The following is a 19,194-nucleotide window of genomic DNA, read 5'->3' as shown; positions in this document are numbered from 1 at the left end:
TGGTCGCATGCCAAGTGGTGTAAATGTGTTTAAAAGTGACCGAGGATGAGGCTTTAGTTTATGTTTGTTTATTTTTATTTTATTTTTTTTTATCTGAGGCCTCCCTCTCTTTAAAGTATTTCCCCCTTTTGATTAAAATCAAATAAAGATAAATTCCTTTTACAAAAAAATAAAATAAAAATGGCTTTCCAGCAGTACATGTTACTAGAGGAAGGTTGCCTTGAAAAAAGAAAAAACAAGATTGATTGTGCTCTCAGTATTTCAACGTCTGGGGGCTTTTAATTTGTAAAAAATTTCCGGAAGTTCTATTTCCGGTATTTAGCTTGGCGCAGCGCTGGATGGATACAAACAGAAGGTTAGACAGGTTGACTGCAGCGACTGATTTCAGTGCAACGGCGAGACTTTTTGTGGTTGTCAGCGCAGAACATCTGGTTTTGTGTAATGTAAAGTGGGTCTGGTCCCGTTAGGACTGTGGTGAGAAAATATGTATACTTATTGCTAATGTTAACGTTGCTCTCACATAGTTAGCTTAACCCATGCTAGCACGATAGCGGCTCGGCTCGAGTTTGGTAATGTCTGTTAGCCGCTAGGAAAAGATACACACATATATATATCCTCTAATTGTATATTTTTTCGTATTTAAAGCATTAGCTGGTTATGAAATAGCCGATTAAACATGTGAACGTTCGCTTTTCCCCAGCGTGTGGGGCCACTGATTGACTTTAAACTAAATAGTAGAGCGAAGAGTTTAATGTGTACTGTCCTCGGAGTGTAAATCAACCTATTGTAACCTGTCATACCTCCAGATTGAACACCATGGCTGCCGCTCCTCCACTCAGGCGGACAGACTCAGCTCGAGGGGAGTTTTCCCCTCTAAAACACTTTGTTGTTGCAAAGAAGAAGATCAGCGATGTGTTTGAGCTGCTTCTCAACTACGTGAAAGAGACATCAGAGTTTGTTGAAGGTGGAAACATTTTTTCTCCTCTCATTCTTCAATCAGATCAGTCTGTAAGTTAATATATACATCTGTTAAACTGTTGTGTGATGACAGAGATTCATGGGAATGAAGCTCTGGAGACCATCGCCACCAAAGAGCAGAAGGTGGAGATTCAGACATACTCTGACAAGCTTGCAGTCATTAAGGAGGTGCTGGCACGCAGACACATGAAGGTGGCTTTTTTTGGCAGGTATGTGCTTCACTCCTCACCTGAGGCTTGGTTTCCTGCTGTTCTTCTTTCTTACCTGCAGCTCTAACTTTGGGCGTAATTACTTTAAAGTAGCCCGGGCAGTTGGGTTTCACTTTCACATCTAATCTGGTCAATTCCTCACCCTTCTACTCTTTAACAATACATTATATGGAGATATCTAGTTCAATATATATGGTTCTTTTAAAACTATATTGCAAGTGTCTGTATACTCAAAATAATGTAAAGGAAAAACAAGAAAGTCTAAGTCTAAGGGGGTGGGCCTCCAACTGTAGTATATAATTAATTTTCTTAATTTGTTTTCTGTTTTTTTTGGAAAATATTTCACAACTAATACGGCAACCACCAATTTCATGATTTACTAAACAAAGTTTAAAAGCTTCGTGCCAACCAGTTGTTTTTTTTTATAGTCATGCCTGGTATTAGCATTTTATTTTCCTACCTTCACAAATGTAAATATGTGTTATTCGTGAAAACCAACTAGGACATTTACTGGAACTGTGAGCCTTAGTCAGAAAGGGCTTAAAACTGAGCTTTTCATTTGTTGTAAAACAGTGGATGAATATTAGGGAAGCACCTTGTTCCCTCTATTATTTTGTATGGTGTAATGCTGTGGGATTTTATTTTTTTCATACCGAGCCACTGGAATCTTTTTAGAATGTTTGCGCCATTATACAAGCACATGTTAGTGCATTAGTACGTCTGATATTGGGGTCAACATCGGATGTAAACTGAAAAAGTGTGATAATTAAATCTTATAGCAGGACATGGATCTTTAAGTTCAATCCAATAAAAACGTGGGTTCTGTTGAGCAAGAGGACTTAAGAGGGAAATCCTTATCCTGATGATTGAGAGATCAAAGATCCTCCTTTCTGTTTTCCTCAACCCTGTAAAATGACCTTGGTGAAATTACTGTTTAATGATATAATTTTAAAGATATTATTAACAGTATCTTTATGCCACCATAACTTTATAAAGGTTATCCAGATCTCGCAGCCAACATTTGTTCAGCAGAATGATGGGTTCTGGAAACATATACTGTGTCAAAATAGCAGAAATATCAGGCATGTAAAAACTAAAACAAAACTGCTAAATTAGAAGTAGCCCCTGGATATAAAAATAACCAAAATATATGTTTTAGTCATTTGTATATCTGCAAGGTGGTTTGCTCTACAGTTAGTCTGTTTGTACTTTATCTCCCTCTAGGACCAGTAATGGTAAAAGTACGGTGATCAACGCCATGCTGAGGGATCGCGTCCTGCCCAGCGGGATCGGTCACACCACCAACTGCTTCCTGAGTGTGGAAGGCACAGACGAAGACAAAGCCTACCTTAAAACGGAGGGCTCTGAAGAGGAGAAGAGCATTAAAGTAAATAAACCTGAGCTTTGTTGCTATCGCAATTTTTTTTTTGTATAGTAAATATATATAAACTCGTCACATTTTCATGACATCAGACCTATTGTATGTAGACCACAGACCAAGTTTAACACAAATCCAGGTTATAATCCTTTCATTCTAACTGGGTTGGATCTGCTGCTGTTTTCTGCTTCTTAGACGGATACAAAGCAAGAGGATGTTAGGAATCCTTTTTATTGTGTTCACATAACCACAATCTGGAAAAATATAATAGGGGTAGGAGAAAAGTGGATTGATTGATGATTTTGCAGTTGTGAAAGAGTTTGTAACAAAGTAGGTGAGGTTGATTTTTGATAAGGGATGATATGAGAGCTTTGCTCTTTTAGGAGCTTTAAGATTTTTCTGAATTTTATTTGTTATGAAAAAAAAAACATTTAAGACAGTTTTTCTTTAAATCATGTAATAAAATGTATATGGAACAGGGGAAAAGATGATCTATAAAGTTTTCTTGTGTATCATCATGGAAAATGTGGACACTAGATTGCTATTTTCCTACTTTAACACCAGCTTTGTCGTGGTCTCATTACTTGCTCTCCCTTTGTCCTTGGACACCAGACATTGGTGGGAATCTCCACTTGTCTGAAACCATGCAAAGCAGGCTGAGGGATGTTTACTGCAGTGTCAGGTGTCTAAAGTGGAAACGCCTACATACGATACCCTGTCCTCTTTCCTTTAACCTGTAAATGCAGACATAGCATGAAATGGATTCACCCCACTAGAAAAAAACCAAACAAAATCGCTTCCAATGTCAGAATTTGGACAATAAATACTTTTCTTTTTTTCCTGCCAAACATCATTGTTATGGTGTAGTTAAGGTTTTACCTAAAATGCTTAGAATGTGGTTTAATGTTTGCTGTATTTTGAGAGGCTCCAACCAGGCCTCTTATAGCCAACACCAAATTCCTGTTTTATTTGAGTTCAAAGAATAAATCTTTTTTCTGCATTGTCTTATAGAAAATTAATCATTTGATTTTTTATTTTTTATTTGTAAAGCAGTCATGAAGCAGCCCTCTGGTTTGTGGTTACAGCTATTTAATAATTTTCCAGAGATTCTTTAGACTATTGCTTAGCGCAACATCAGTTAAATGATGTCCATTCAAAGAGACTGCTGGCGAAAACTAGTTTAATTTAGTTAACTCCAGCATGTTTACTTTGTCAAATTTTAATTATTGTACCTTGTCAAATAAAGAAGATTTAGTCATCCTATCTCCTCCAACTCTTCTGCAGACTGTAAACCAGCTTGCCCACGCTCTTCATATGGATGAAAGCCTGGATGCTGGCTGCCTGGTTCGAGTCTTCTGGCCAAAGACCAAATGTGCTCTGCTTCGGGATGACCTGGTCCTCGTGGACAGGTAGCTACCTGGAAAAATAGTTTAAATAGTTAGATGTTTTTTATTGCAAAAATGTAAAAAAAAAATTTGGCCTTTTCTTTTTAATACGACACTTTTGACCCTTTAGCCCAGGGACGGATGTCACAACACAACTGGACAGCTGGATTGACAAGTTTTGCCTGGATGCTGACGTCTTTGTGCTGGTGGCAAACTCTGAGTCGACGCTTATGAACACGGTAAACTTCACACACCCGGCTTTTTGGATTTACAGTAGCTGTCTATCTGCTTTCTTTCTGCTTGAGGCGTTAGGCTGGTTACGTAACCTTTAAAATCATTCATTATAAAATGTTTGCATAACTCCTTCCTGTGTTAAGCTGATGCGATCTTTAATAAATCTGTCATGTCATTGTGAGATATGCGAGATATGCCTTGGTTTAAAAAAAAACTGCAGTGCTGTGCTGTATGCATTAGTGTTTGTTTTTTTTCCGTTATTTTACATCTTGTTTCACAAGTTTGGAAAAATGTAGGTTTAAATGATTTTGACCTACTGCATAGTTAAATTGAATAATTATTTAAAGTTTCTTTTTCCTTTGAATTTTAAATGGTTTCAGTTTGAACAGAAATGAAACAGTTTGTTGAATTTCCAAGCTAACTAGTTCAGTTGTTTCCATTGCTTCTGTGCACTACGGTGGCCAGCATGTGTACTTTCCTGCACACTCTTAGAAAGGCCACACTTGCCTGAGTGTGTTCAGGCATTCATGCTATGTGAAGCTCAACAGAGTCACTGACGGAGCGCCTTCATGACGCTGCTGCTCTTAAAGAGAAAGCAACATTACGTTCTTACATAGGGTTTCCAGTGGAAATGAACCAAACCTTGGAATGAGATGTACGCATTTATTTCCTGATGTTCAACTGTGCTTGACAGGAACTTTTCTATTTATTTAAAGAAAATAAACAGTTTCTTTCTTCCCTGCTATCAGCTGCTTTGTTTACTGCAACACAATGTTTAATCTCTCAATCCAGGAAAAACACTTTTTCCACAAAGTGAACGAGCGCCTCTCGAAGCCAAACATCTTCATCCTGAACAATCGCTGGGACGCCTCTGCAAACGAACCAGAGTACATGGAGGATGTGAGTTAAACCTCTCACACCAGAAGCTTCTTTAAACTATTAAATGTCATTTTACAATCTAAATTTTAACGCATTATTTTGTCTAGCACCCTCATCTCTTACTATAAACCGTTATACACCTCTTCATTTTTCCAGGTGAGGAAGCAGCACACGGATCGCTGCGTGAACTTCCTGGTGGAGGAGTTAAAAGTTGTGGAACGCTATCAAGCACCTGACCACATCTTCTTTGTTTCTGCAAAAGAGGTGCTCAACTCCCGTATGCAGCGAGCTCAGGGCATGCCTGAGACAGGTGAGCATTGCAAGTACTGCACATGCTGCTCCTATTGGTGCATATCAATTTTTCTTGTATTAGTTTGATTTATTTACTCACTGCAAAGGTTTATAAAGATAATATACAAATCTGTACTATAAATAGAAACGTGTCAATAGAGCAGTAAGCCAAATTGGAATTTTTATGATGGTTTAAAAGTTAAAATGTTAAGTCTCTAATAAAGATTAGTTAACAGTCTTTCTGAGGTTATACTTTCATCCAACAGGTGGCGCTCTGGCTGAAGGTTTCAAGGAGAGACTGAAGGAGTTCCAGACGTTTGAGCAAAGGTTTGAGGTATAAATAAAAATGAATATTAAGGATCTGACAGCAGGATTTGGCGCTGTAAAACTCTATATTTATGGTTTATTTGACAGGTTCCTATATATATTAATTATTTTATAAAATAAACTTCTGTTTTAATATTGAAAAGATTCCAGTTTTAATACAGAGAAAGGGAATATAAGTTAATTTAAAAATGCCCTCTAGCTGTTTGGTAGTTTGGTTTCTATGCACTGATTACTAGGTGCCATAAAACACTTTTCCTCATTAGATAAATCTTAGAATATTTGGTTAAATCTTAAATCTCTGGTCTGTGACAGATTTCCTCTGTGGATTTTAGCCTTCATGACCTGATAGCTCCTCTTATTCAGCAGAGGCTGCTGCTCTGACAGATGTCGTCTTCTCCTTTATGTTGTTTTTTTTTTTTTAGCCGTTTTACATGGCTCTACCAGTCACTGTGTCCTCACCTTCTTTCCTCCTTTCAAAATGAGAACTACATGAGAGAAGCATAAACTGTACACTTCAGAATCATAGCAGGACTTTGAAGAAAACATTGTTAAACTCAGGAATTTATTATCTGTAAAAACTGTCAGTCAGTGGATCCGATGGAAAATATTTTTACTGCACCAGTTTATGTGACTGATTTAAAAATGCTCACATAAATATGCGGCAGTGAAATAATCTGTTCCTATTTCTATTTATTTATTTATTTATGTTTAATTTAGCCAGATGGAGAATAAATAACGAACTCTGACCTTTTATATAGAAGGTACATTAACCATCAAATGTGTTGATCGGCCATTTGTTCTCCTCTGCAAACCTCCAGCCAGTTGGTGCTGAGAAAGTACCTGTTGGAGTCAGTTTTTATAATGGTGGAACAGCATGACATGAGTTCCAGTTTAGCACTGAACTGGTCAGTTTTTATTTACTTTTATATTTCCAGTAGGCCCCCTTTAGGGGCCTTTTAGATCTGTGCCTGTTCTTCAACCTGCGTCTTCATTGCTGAAATCTAGATTCACTTAGGTGAGGTAAACGTTTATGTGGTTTTGTTTGATATTTTTTTTAGTTTAATATATTCATTTTACCTTATTAAAACCTTTTTTTTAGCTGGAGACCTAAATTGTATATTTAAGGAAATTACTATTTAAACATTTTAATCCTTAAAATTCAGTATATTTTAAATTTGCTGTGAACTAACCTAAGTTACAGCTTCTCTTAACGACATGGGTTGCAATTTTTCCTTCCAGCAGTAAGTTGTAAGCAGCAGCCACAGTGTTGCCTTCTAATATAGTAACATTTCAGGTTAAAAAGCATTGCAACAGTTTTTTTTTTCCAATTGGTAAAAATGAAAATGTTTAATTTTGGATATTTTTTGGTTATTTATAACAAAAATGCATCCTAAATGGGATGGTTCACCATCGGCTTAATGAAATCAGAAGAGAAAGTACATTTAAAAAGAGATAAAAAAATCTATGCTTTTCTTTTGCTATGATATAAACTAATTTACCTTCTTTTAGATCATATATTTATACCAGCAGCAGATCCAAAGTAAACAGTATTCCATAGATATTCCAGTTTGAGATGTTTTCTTTCTTTTTTTTTATTTTAATTTTTTTATTAGATGTAATTTCTGTCTCATTTCTTCTCAGTTTCTATTATTTCCTAATGTCTCTGTGGCTTAAGCCAGCACACAAGTGTGACTCTTTGAATGTGGGCTGTGAGACACAAGGTACACACTCTGCTGCTGTCCTCTTCACTCCTGTGTTCCTTCCATTTCTATTCCTTCATTTTATTTTTTTAAGGTTAAAGCAGCAGGTGTCTATCTTGTCCCGTTTGTCCCTACACCGCGTGCCGAGTCATGCAGGCGGTCAGGCAGCACCCACTGTACCTGTCACAGTAAATTTGTGTGTTATGGCCTCGCAGGAGTGTATCTCGCAGTCAGCAGTGAAAACAAAGTTTGAGCAGCACACTATCAGGGCCAAGCAGATCACAGAAAAAGTCAAGACCATCATGGACGCCATCAACATTGAAGCGGCGGAGAAGCGGTAAGCAACTTTGCGTTCACTGTTCTTTGATTGTTAACGTTACACTTAATAATGAACTAATGTTGTCTTTTTTTAACTGATGTCTTAAAGGTTTAAACAGGTAAACTAGATGATATGACAATTCTGAGTAGATTTAGCCAGATATGCTGTGATGCATGAAATTTTGAGATGCAGCTTTCAGTTAATAGGCTCTATGCACAACTCCACTACTTCCTGAATTTAAAGCAGCTCCTTTGTTTCCTGTCTTTCATGATTGGATGCTCTGATTAATCCAGGTGTGTATGACCTAAGTAACTGGCCAGACACACCTGGATTAATCAGTTCGTCCAGTAATGAAAGACAGGAAACAAAGGAGCTGCTTTAAATTCAGGAAGTAGTGGAGCTGTGCATAGAGCCAATTGATAAATTACATTAAATACTGCATTTATTTAGCTATTTCTGCTATTTTACATGTGATTGGTGGGATGGGCTTTCAGAGTGACAGCACTGGAGGACAGAGATTATCAGATAGATCGGCTGGAGTTTGTCAAGAATCAACTCAACCTGCTGATTGAAGAAATAAAAAAGAAGATCAAAGCTATCAGTGATGATGTGGAGTCCAAGGTAATGTCAACTGTATCCAGTCCAAAATCTACAAAATAAGAACTGTTTGTCTAAGGTAATAACCACATTTAAGACTCTCTCTACAGTCTTTGAAGAGACCAGTAAAACAGTCATTAGATCTTTTTTTTTTTTTTTTTTTTTTTTTTTTTTTTTTTTTTTTTTTTTTTTTTTGCCGTTTGGATGGAAATTCTTTTTAAAGTGGTTAGGCGTCATTGTGGCCTCAGTGCTATCTATCAACTGTATGATGGAAACTGTAGGTGTTTTCTTAGTGACCCATTTTTACACACGTTTCAATGAGGCTCAGCTTTCACTACAGTACTTGTAGAATCTTAGAAACGGCTTAATAAAGTAATGGCAATTAAACGGGTAAGAAAGGTCAACAACAAAAGGTATGAAAAGAGCTAAAATTAACCAGTGATTTACAGAAACTTAACAGAAGCGGGGAGTTTCTTATCAGCATGAAAATATTGGAAATTATAGCTCCTGGCCAATAAAATCCAGTATTTATTTTTTGGCTAAAATGGAACTGATAGATGATATTGATATCGGATCGGGACATCCCTAATAAACAGGGTTCCCGCAGGTCCTTAAAAAGTCTTAAAAGGCATTGAATTCTTCAAAATAAAACTAAGGCCTTAATTGGCATTAAAATGTCTTAAATCAGTCTTCCGTAGGTCTTAATTTTTAAAACATAATTAATAGGATTGTTTTTATTAAAATGTATTTTTGTAATCTAAATAAAACGTTAAAATTGACATTGGTTCCGTCCCGATAGCAGAACCAATAAAAGCGTTGTTGCGGCCTGGACATTTGGGAGATGCACCATTAACTTTTTGTCTGGAAAACATGAGCAAGTGTAAATGTAATAAAAATTGGCTCCAGCCAAGAGTTTTCTCCATGGCTAAAACCAGGGAACATACATGAGGCTCAGTGGGTTTTGTGCAAGAAGTCATTCAAGCTCTGAACGATGGGAATTAAAGGAATAGTACACCCAAAACATAATTAGCCTTCATTTTCTACTCACCCCCCATGCTGAACAACACTCTGTAGTACTTTTTTGATATCTCAAATGCATCTGGAGATCTGGGAGGCTTCTTGCTGTCTGCTGAAATTCAAATAATGGAGGTCTATGGTGACCGAGACAGAAAGGTCCATAAAAGTCCACAAAAAACGTGTCAATATTCCTCCATACTGCTCGTCCAATGTATTCCAAGTGTCCTGAGTGGGTAGCATCCAGAATTTACTCGAAACGAAATCATTTAGAATGTTTTTAGAGCATAAACAGTAGTGTATAGGATTTCCTGAAAGCGCGCACATGCGCGCTCACGACGCTACGGAAGCCGGCAGACCAAACCAGCGCATTCAGCTCGGCAAAGAACTCATGCTCTTCCTCAACACTGAAGTCCTCAGACATTTTTCTTTTGTTGTTTCTTTCTTTGCACAGGTAAACAGCACATTTCTTCTTCTACGCTTGCATTATTGGCAGAGCAGACGCTGAATGCGCACTTTCATCTGGTTTGGTCTGTCGGCTTCCGTAGCTTCGTGAGCGCGCATGTGCGCGCTTTCAGGAAATCCTATACACTACTGTTTATGCTCTAAAAACATTCTAAATGACTTCGTTTCGAGTAAATTCTGGATGCTACCCACTCAGGACACTTGGAATACGTTGGACGAGCAGTATGGAGGAATATTGACACGTTTTTTGTGGACTTTTATGGACCTTTCTGTCTCGGTCACCATAGACCTCCATTATTTGAATGTCAGCAGACAGCAAGAAGCCTCCCAGATCTCCAGATGCATTTGAGATATCAAAAAAGTACTCCAGAGTGTTGTCCAGCATGGGGGTGAGTAGAAAATGAAGGCTAATCATGTTTTGGGTGTACTATTCCTTTAAGGCAGTGGAGTCGCACATGCGAAGCACGAAACACAATGCGTCAAAATGGAGTTTCTCAGTTTTGTTCCACCCTTGTCTCTGCAAAACAAAGTTTGTGAATTCAGTTAAATAATTGTTAAAATATATCTGTCATTTGTGTGTTTTTAGCTTTCTTCCTGTATGGGAAGCTTTTCAAAATTTGAAACATTAGTGCAGTGGTTTATGTTAAAATAAACCTTTGGGTTAAGTTGTCGCAAGCAGGTTTTTCTTGTGTTTCTTGTGAATTTGGTCTTAAATTTATATTTCCAGTGGCATTAAAAAGTCTTAAAAAGTCTTGAATTTAACTTGCCTTATGCTGTAGGAACCCTGATAAAGTGCACTTTAGTTAGAAAGCTGCTCTTTAAAACACTCCAAAATAATTGATGCAATAAATGCTGGTAATAAAGATAAGCCGGTAATTAAAGACCAACCTTCCAGAATTGACTTAGAACATTAATTATTGCCACAAGCCCATTATAGACCTGATAGAGGTTGATTGCTGTAAATACGATGCCAGGCATATTTTTCAGGAAAGACTTTTGAATCTCATATTTGACTCAGGTGTCCATCGCCATGAGAGAGGAGATCAACCGTCTTCATGTGATTGTTGATGAGTTCCATGCTGATTTCCACCCTTCACCTCAAGTCCTCAAAATCTACAAGGCTGTAAGTAAATGGCTGGTCACCAAAACCCTGGTTGTTAACCAATAGGAGGGTTAAGATCAACTTTAAGTTCAGGTGTTGGAAAAACAAATCAGCTTTGAGAGATGTCTTATAATATGAACAATAATAGCATAAACTGACTGTTTATACTTAGCATACATGCTTGTACCATCAGGCTAATTGGGTATCCAGATGGATTAGTTCATAATGTCATGTTCCATTTCTGCAATGTTACAATAAATTGAATTTGTATAATTTAGTTTCTGTTACTTTTCTGCACATTTTTTGGCTTTTAATATCAGGTGTGTGTTAAGTTGGTGATTCATCGCTCCTTTTCCTGATTCATTGACGGTATGAAGTCAATGAATTCCGTAGAAGCGAGAGATCAAATTGGCATGGGGACTGGGGTTCAAAACATCACAGCTGTGCAGCTTTTTGGAGCTGATTTTTGCTACACATGGGATCAGAATCATGTTTGCCTTTGACGTGACCTAACCTTTCTTTTTTTTCTCTCTGTTTAAGGATCTGCTGGCACACGTGGAGAAGGGCATGGGAAAGAACCTGGCTTTCCGCTGCTCCAATGCTATCAACGTCTCTGTCCAGTCTTCTCAGCAGTACATGATAGGTAAATGACCACTGGGATGACAGGAAGTCGCTCAGTGTTAAGAAAACTCAGGTCAGATTTATAGAGGAGTATTTTCGTACTGGATCATTCAGTGAGACCAAACCTAATCAGGAGCATTTGGTCACTTGACTGCTATATTTATCCTCGCTGAATGCCATCATCCCATGCCTCATTATGCTATAAATGCGTCACTGTTTCAGACATGCATGCATGCAGGCTGTTCTCTGTGATGCTGACGTAGGTTGACTGGTAATGCAGAGTGATAAAAGCTTTACGGTGCATTTATAGAACCAAGCTGTCGCTGTTTTGGGTTTTATTTAAAGATGGTAATTGAAGAGAAGTCGATGTATATTTCAGTTTTATAAAAAATGCTAATGTTTGTCCCGTTGAATTTTCTGTTTGTGCAACATTAAAGACAGCATGGTGCCTTTGCTTCCATCTGCGGCCCAAAGCCAAGTCCACATGCTGGTGCCCAACAGGACATTCGACCTGAGCTATGACCTTAACTGTGCAGTCATCTGCAGCAACTTCCAGGAAAACATAGAGTTCCAGTTCTCGTTGGGCTTGAAAGCTTTAGTTCATCGATACCTAGGATCTGTTAATGCACAGAAAGCTCTGAAATTGGTTGATCCAGACTTCCAGGTACCTACAAGGGTGGGGTAAATTAACATTTATGCCATCGTTTTGGAGATCAACCCACTTAAAACTAAAAACCATGTTGTTCTACAGAACTCTAGAATGGTAGCATCTGTGGCTCCTTCACCTTCATCTGGACCCCCATCCATTGCTGCGCCGCCCAGCAACGAAACAGCCCTCATGACCCAGGAAGATCTGATGATCGCCATGGCAACCAACTTGGCATCCCTGACATCCCGCACCTCAATGGGCATCATCGTTGTAGGAGGGGTGGTAGGTTTTTAGCAAAGATGTGTTCATTAAAGTTCGACTCTGCAGTCCAAGAAGTTCTGAGCCTCTTTTTCTTTTCCTCAAGGTGTGGAAAACAGTCGGCTGGAGGCTTATTGCCTTGTCGGCTTCACTCTATGGGCTGCTGTACTTGTATGAGAGACTCACCTGGACCACAAAAGCCAAAGAGCGTGCCTTGAAGCGTCAGTTTGTGGAGTTTGCTACTGAGAAACTGCAGCTTATTGTCAGCTTTACCAGTGCAAACTGCAGCCACCAGGTCCAACAGTAAGTTCTCTGGAGTGTTGCTTGTGCTGGCTTCCAAAATACAATACTAATCACATAAAAAAATATTTATATATATATTTTTTTAATGTTGAATGAATACAAAGATTTAAAAAACAATATCAAAATGTTTTGGGATTTTGTTTTTCTGAGCCTGTTGCGTTATCATGACTTCCTCGTCTAAGCATTCTGACTGCACTGTCCGTGTTTGCAGGGAGATGGCAACAACGTTCGCTCGGCTCTGTCAACAAGTGGATCAGACACAGAAGGAGCTTGAGGAAAACATCTGTCGGCTGACAGCTAACATAGATGAGCTGGAAAAGGTCCAGAGCCGCTCCAAGATCCTGCGGTGAGTCCTTAACCCGTGACCGGGAGAATAGTTTTTACCTAGTCAGACCTACTGTGCCTTTTAGAGGCATTTATGCTTCCTAAACTTTCTTGCATTTTGTTATGTGAACTCAAAAAAAAAAGTCATTGGATCTAATGTGGATTTCACATTTTTGTCCATTTATTGCAAAAGGCTAATTGAAGTTGGTATGGATAGATCTGAAGCTTTAATCTGTGTTTTAAACATCTTTGTTTTTTGTCCAGACATAAAGCAACAGAACTAGAGAAACAACTGGAGGAATTTACGAACCAGTACTTGCGGGCCCAGCAGTGAATCACGCTCTGTAGCCTGGCTCTTGTGGAGTCGTCCTGCTGCAGTGCTGTCTGTAAATGTCAGCGGGGAAAAGTTGATCCTTTCAGTGAACAAATGTACCTAAAATGTGTCTTTATTATGAAGTTCGTTTTTTTTTTTGTTGGTTAGAAAGTGGTTCAAAATTTTGTAGATTTCACATGGAAAATTATTTTCTCCTTTTTTGAAGCCAACCAGGAACATCAGGTGCTCACAAGAAAAGCAGTTTATTAATAACGAAAAAGATCAGCCTAAATGGACTGTGGTTGTTAAAAACTACTCTCCACCTGGGGCCGACTCCTATTGGTCAAAATGCCAAATGTTGGATTCTGTAGTGTGACACTAACCTGCCTTGACTTTAATGATCAAAATGCCTTTTTTATGATTCTCTCTAAGTCCTTTTTTTGTCTGTTTAAGATAGGATCAGTTGTAAATGAAAAAAAATAATCCATGTAATGAAAGGAGGAAAGCATGTACTGTATTTTCTAACAACCCAAATTGTACAGTAAAAGTACTTAATCATCTGATATTTTATGATATTCTATTTTATTTATACATGATAAATTAGGCTGGCAGTTGCAGATCACTGCATTTTGTAAACATTTCTTTCTCAAATGCGTTGTTGAAATACTTTGAGATTTGCCAGATTCCATTAAACCTGAACTTATCTAAAACTTGTCAATCTTGTTTTTTTTTTTGTTTTTTTTTACATTTCAGTTTTTAATTCATGAAATAAACCAAGTAGATGTGGAAGGACACCATTTAATTTTCGATTTTAGATATTTACAACATTGTTTATGTTTCAAAGCTCAGATGCTGCACAAAAGATAGAGTTGGATGTTTCACTTGTAAATTGAAGTTTTCTCACCAGGGTGACCACTCGTAAACAAAAACGAGTCATCCAGGGCTCCGGTGCTACAGAATCTTCTAGCAGAAACAAGGATTCTGAGTGAAAGAGACGGATCTCTGGTGGTCGTCCGGAATTCTTAGAACCGTAGTCATATACGTAACTTTTGTTCTATTTGCGTCCCTAGAGGGTGGTGCTGAAAACAAATCCCGCTATCTTATAGCAGCCCAGGGAGCAAAGAAACTCCTGGTAGAGCGGGCCTTTGCACCAACCTGCAGCAGGTGGGATCCTGCACTTTAGATATTGCACCCTGAACATAATTCATTTAAATATGTGCCATTTCCTCACTAGTTTATTATAATTATTATTTATTTGGACTTGGACAACAGTTATTTAATCAATTCTATTGTTGAAAACATCAGGTCTAGTCACTAGTCTAGTTAAGGCACATCTGGGCACTGTCGATATTAGTGGCGGGAGTAGCGGGAAAAAGACGAGAAGAAGTGCTAGAGTGTGATGGTTAATCTTTTGTCCATGCCTGCCTGCTCCAGAGAGAACTGAAAAAAGAGAAGGAAAAAAAAACATGCATTGTAGTGCAAATAAAGTTGTCAAAAGCAAAAATAGCATCCTTTCTGTGCAAATAGGTATGGTAGATAACATCCACAATCCAATGGGACAAATGTTTAGAAAGAGGTCAGCCCCAGTTGAAACTTCCCTAGCCCACAAAAAGCTGGCCTGAGTATTTCACAGTTGTAGTGGCTGCAATATATGCCTCCAGCTACTGTGCAGAGCACAACAACTCCGGCCCCATCTGACTGTTGTTGAAACCAGGTCAAACTCAACAGCTGGTTACAAATGCGAATGGGGCAAAACCTTGGACACAAACCCAATGTTGGGCCATAAGTAACACCAGAAAATTTAGATCCCATTAGAGACGTGAAAGACTGACAGAAATGGCATGCAGCTCACCAACCCTCTTAGATGAAACAATGGCTAACAAAAAGGCAATCTTTTAGAAAAGCCACTTGAAGTCTGCTTGCTCCAAGGGCTTGAAATGGTAAGATCACAAAGCATCAAGAAGCAAAAGCAGATCCCAATCAGGCACTCGAGGAGCAAGTGGAATATGCAATCTACAAGAACCACACAGATAAAGATAGCCTAGACCATGGCCTCCCACTGGATGGTCATCAGCAGATGCATGATGACATGAGATTGCTGCCACATACACCGTAATGTCGAAGGAGAATGGCCATTATTAAGTAGGGACTGGAGAAACTCCAGAACACGGGACACTGGGGAGGGAACTGGACCCTCATTGCAGGCAGAGCACCACTGGGAAAATAGATGCCATCTATTGTTGTACTGCTCTCAAGTGAAGGTGCCCAAGCACTAATTAGACAGAGTCTGAACAATCAATCAGCCTCCCAGTGGCCATAGCCACGGCTGGAGACGTTGAGGTTTGGGGTTCCATATGACATGAGGGCCATGTGCACAGTAGGTAGCTCTAGTGCATTTATATGTTCGGTGCACTCTTGTTGACCCCAAAGACCGCAAACCGCTCTGCATTGTCATGCAGCAATCCAGCCCGTATGACTAACATCTGTGGTGATCACCTCCCTGCAACACAGAATTGGACAACTTAGTCCTGTCTTGCCAATGGCCCAAGGCAAGAAGGCACATCCACATCTCTGCGATGCCTGTGCAGGATGGCATTCAGATGAAAGCTGTTCAGCCAGCTTTGCAAATGGTGGCGAAAGAACCCTTATGCCTGGAGTCTGCAGTGGAGACAGAGACACTTTCACGCACCAAGGAAACACCCTCAGAGAAAGAGAGGCCAAATGGTTGCAGATGCTTACCCCGACTGGCAAACCTGAGAAAGAAACTTTTTGATACATTGCCCAACTGTTTAGGGCGTCCCATGAGGTTGCTCCATACTTGTTTTTTTTAGCACATGCATCCTGTTGACAGATATGTTTAAAAACGCAGTTTAGTCATGTGACTTTTCTTGTTACGATATGTGTACCGACAAATTTTGCTCTATGAACTCCATGCATGCACCAACGCTTCAGTATTGGTGGGGCCATCACTAATGGACAGCCTTGCCTGATTTTGTTGCATGTTAATTGTTCTACATTGAAATAACAGATTTTGGGATCACAGTTTCAGTCTTGTTGCAGATGATTTTGGCGATTTGCAACTATGATTTGCTTCAACAACTCATTTGAAATCCTGAGTAAAGGTTCGATATTTCCATAACTGAACAATAATACAAATTTAATGATTTTCAAGTTGTTTTTATTGAATGGGTTTCAAATTATTGTGAGGGCTGTGACTGAAAAGTAGTTATTGCATGTATGTTTCTAATTATAGAAATGGAAGTTTTTTTTTTTTACATATGATTTAGTAGCCTACACTGCCAGATGTTAAATACACCAGACTGTGGTATGAAGCGCCATCAATGATTAAAGACAAAGCTATAATTAAGTTAATCGTTTCCTAACCATCTGGGTTGCACTTATTATTTGTTCCACATCAAATAGCTAAAATGTGGAAAGTATTAAAATTTTCATAACAATAAAAATCTATGATCGACATCATTGATTAAAAGCTGTTTTATTGGTTACAATAACTCATGGTAACATATCAATATCACCAAGCTACTGTACAAATACAAAAAAAGGGTCTGGTGTGAAAAAGACTATAAAAATTATCTTATAAGTGATTATAATTCCACACAATAGCACTATAGGAGAGTTATCATGGCACCAAGTCCCCAGTATTTAATGGCTTAGAACAAAATAAATTAAATAAAAAAAAAACAATATCAGGACAGTAGGTTGTAGTCAAAGAGCAGTGTAGTTATGTGATGTTAGTGCAGCAAAGAAAAAAGGGAGCAGGGGAGACACAATGTTGACCTTTTTTTTCATAATCAAAGTAAACTGCAGCTTGATTACAGACTGAACTCATGCAGCAGTGACATGAACAACAGAACAACCTGTTAGACTAATGAGAAAGTTACATTCTCAGCATTGAGACCGAACATGTGAAAGGTTTGTAATACAAGGCTACCTGATTATCAGTCATAAAGCTGAGGTTGGGGAACAAACAAACCAAAAACATCCGGGGAAGCAACAATGATGAAAAGTTAATTGAAGTCAAGCACCGTTGTTGGTTCTACAGTTTTTCTGTTTGACCTGCATGAGTGACCAGCACAGGCACATGGGAGTGTTTCTATTCCAGGCTCCAGCTGCTAACAACGCTAAAACATACAGCGAAAGTGATTGCTAAACTAATATTTTATATGGACACTTACTCAGCATTTAAGGGCCATGGCGTTTTTGTTTTATTTAGGGATGGGGTTCACATAGACTCTTTACGGAATATGGAAACAGTAAAACCGTGAGATAAAAGGAGCAGCTTAACATTTAGGGAAGATGAGAGGAAACATCCAACGGCAAACACATAATACAAAGCTACTTCCCAACGAGAACAGGAAATAATCTAAGGCTGTTAGAAATTATGCAAGGAACGTTTGCATTGCAATTTCTGATGACTCTGTCAATAAAATTAACCAAAAAGCTACAAAAAATGTAATGAAGAGGTTGGAGGTAGTGCAGCAGGAATTAAGGGAGAACAAGTTACATTTTTTTGGCACAACCTACATAACATTTATCGGCACGGATATTTTTTTTACAATAATCTTGGCAGGCTTTGCGTTTAAATTTAGTTTTTTTTTTAGTTATGAATAAAGCTAAATATAATACCAAGTGACTGAAGAATCAGACAAGAACCAGGTTTCTGTCCGTTTTCACTCGACACGTACAGATCAACGACAATGAGTGACAGTTTGAGGCAGACGATTAGAAACAGACCCCAGTGGTAGGTGAAAAACACAAACTAAGTACTTATTTTTTATGCATGAGCCAATATAAAAGTACAGTGAAATCACTTTGAATAAGGATTTTACATTTTTTACTCCAAAACTGAAATAAAACATGTTTAAAGTGATTTGGCTATTTAGAATAAGCACTCTCTCAATATAGCGCTTATTGTGCAGAATATTATCCCCCTCTTCCTTCTGATCTTTGGAGAGCATAACAAGCGGGTTATTCCGTTAGACTATCTACTAACTAGCCTGCAATTGTCTGCTTTACAGACAAACTACTAGTGAAATAACAGTGGGTTTTAAAACAGTGCTTCACTGATAAGAGGAAGAGACTGGTCATTATAATCCTTTACATATCTTAATATCTCTAGGTCTAGTAGCACTTTTTCAGCCAGCTGACTGGCAGTGTGCAGCAGATGATGATTTTGTTACTTAATTATCAAAACAGCTGGGGGTGGAACCACTTTTTTGAACTATTGTCCTGAATGGCGGCCCAGGAATTGATCCAGCTGCATTTGACTGATCTATCCTAATAACAGCAGTATCGCAGAGTACTTGTTGAAATACTGAGCAGATGGCTCTGAATAGCTTGAGACTTAAAAATGATCCACTACTTAGTTGAGTTTGTCATTTCCCACAAAGGAGTTTAAAATATTAATCCTGCACATGTACGCTTGGCTCACTGTGGTCATATTCAGCCTGAGATTTTAAAGGACATAACAATTCCTACTGCATTACAGTCTTCACTTAAAAACCCCTAAAAATGTTTAGATTCAAAAAGGACGCAGCAGGTTACATTTTATAGTGGTGGGAAAACAATATATGAATGCTTGTAAAAGAAAATTAGACCCAACACATTGGTTTCCTGTCCTAAACTCGGGTGAATGTTTCTTCAAGCATCTTGTTGAATTTGGAAAGTAATTACCCCTAAATGATTTCCTGTCTCTTTGAATCCATACCATTTAGTTCTCTTGATTCAATATATGAACATAGTCAGACTTGTTAGCTAAAATGACCCTGGTGGCTACGAAGACTGATTGTGAAAAAGAAGCAGCCAACCTGTTGGATCAGACAACAGA

General features: G+C 38.4%; 1 protein-coding gene across 2 annotated transcripts; it reads left to right on the top strand.

Moving 5' to 3' along the window:
* Nucleotides 1-315: 315 nt before the first annotated feature.
* On the top strand, nt 316-14,056 carry mfn1b (mitofusin 1b). Of its 2 annotated transcripts, none has more exons than XM_038272163.1 (18): nt 316-355; nt 807-964; nt 1,052-1,187; nt 2,412-2,574; nt 3,850-3,974; nt 4,081-4,189; nt 4,977-5,084; nt 5,220-5,373; nt 5,621-5,688; nt 7,597-7,718; nt 8,195-8,321; nt 10,795-10,899; nt 11,419-11,521; nt 11,937-12,163; nt 12,251-12,430; nt 12,513-12,709; nt 12,921-13,055; nt 13,298-14,056. In XM_038272163.1, exons 1-18 carry the CDS (start codon nt 339-341, stop codon nt 13,365-13,367), a joined length of 2,304 nt encoding a protein of 767 aa, XP_038128091.1. In that variant the 5' UTR covers nt 316-338; the 3' UTR covers nt 13,368-14,056. The 2 variants fall into 2 exon arrangements, with proteins under 2 accessions (XP_038128091.1, XP_038128092.1); XM_038272164.1 differs by having other exon boundaries at nt 316-474.
* The last annotated feature ends 5,138 nt before the right edge of the window (nt 14,057-19,194 follow it).

Source organism: Cyprinodon tularosa, unplaced genomic scaffold, assembly GCF_016077235.1.
Source record: "Cyprinodon tularosa strain WSP-4 unplaced genomic scaffold, ASM1607723v1 ctg82, whole genome shotgun sequence".
Classification (NCBI taxonomy): Eukaryota; Metazoa; Chordata; class Actinopteri; order Cyprinodontiformes; family Cyprinodontidae; genus Cyprinodon; species Cyprinodon tularosa.
This window is presented reverse-complemented; position numbering and strand designations above follow the sequence as displayed.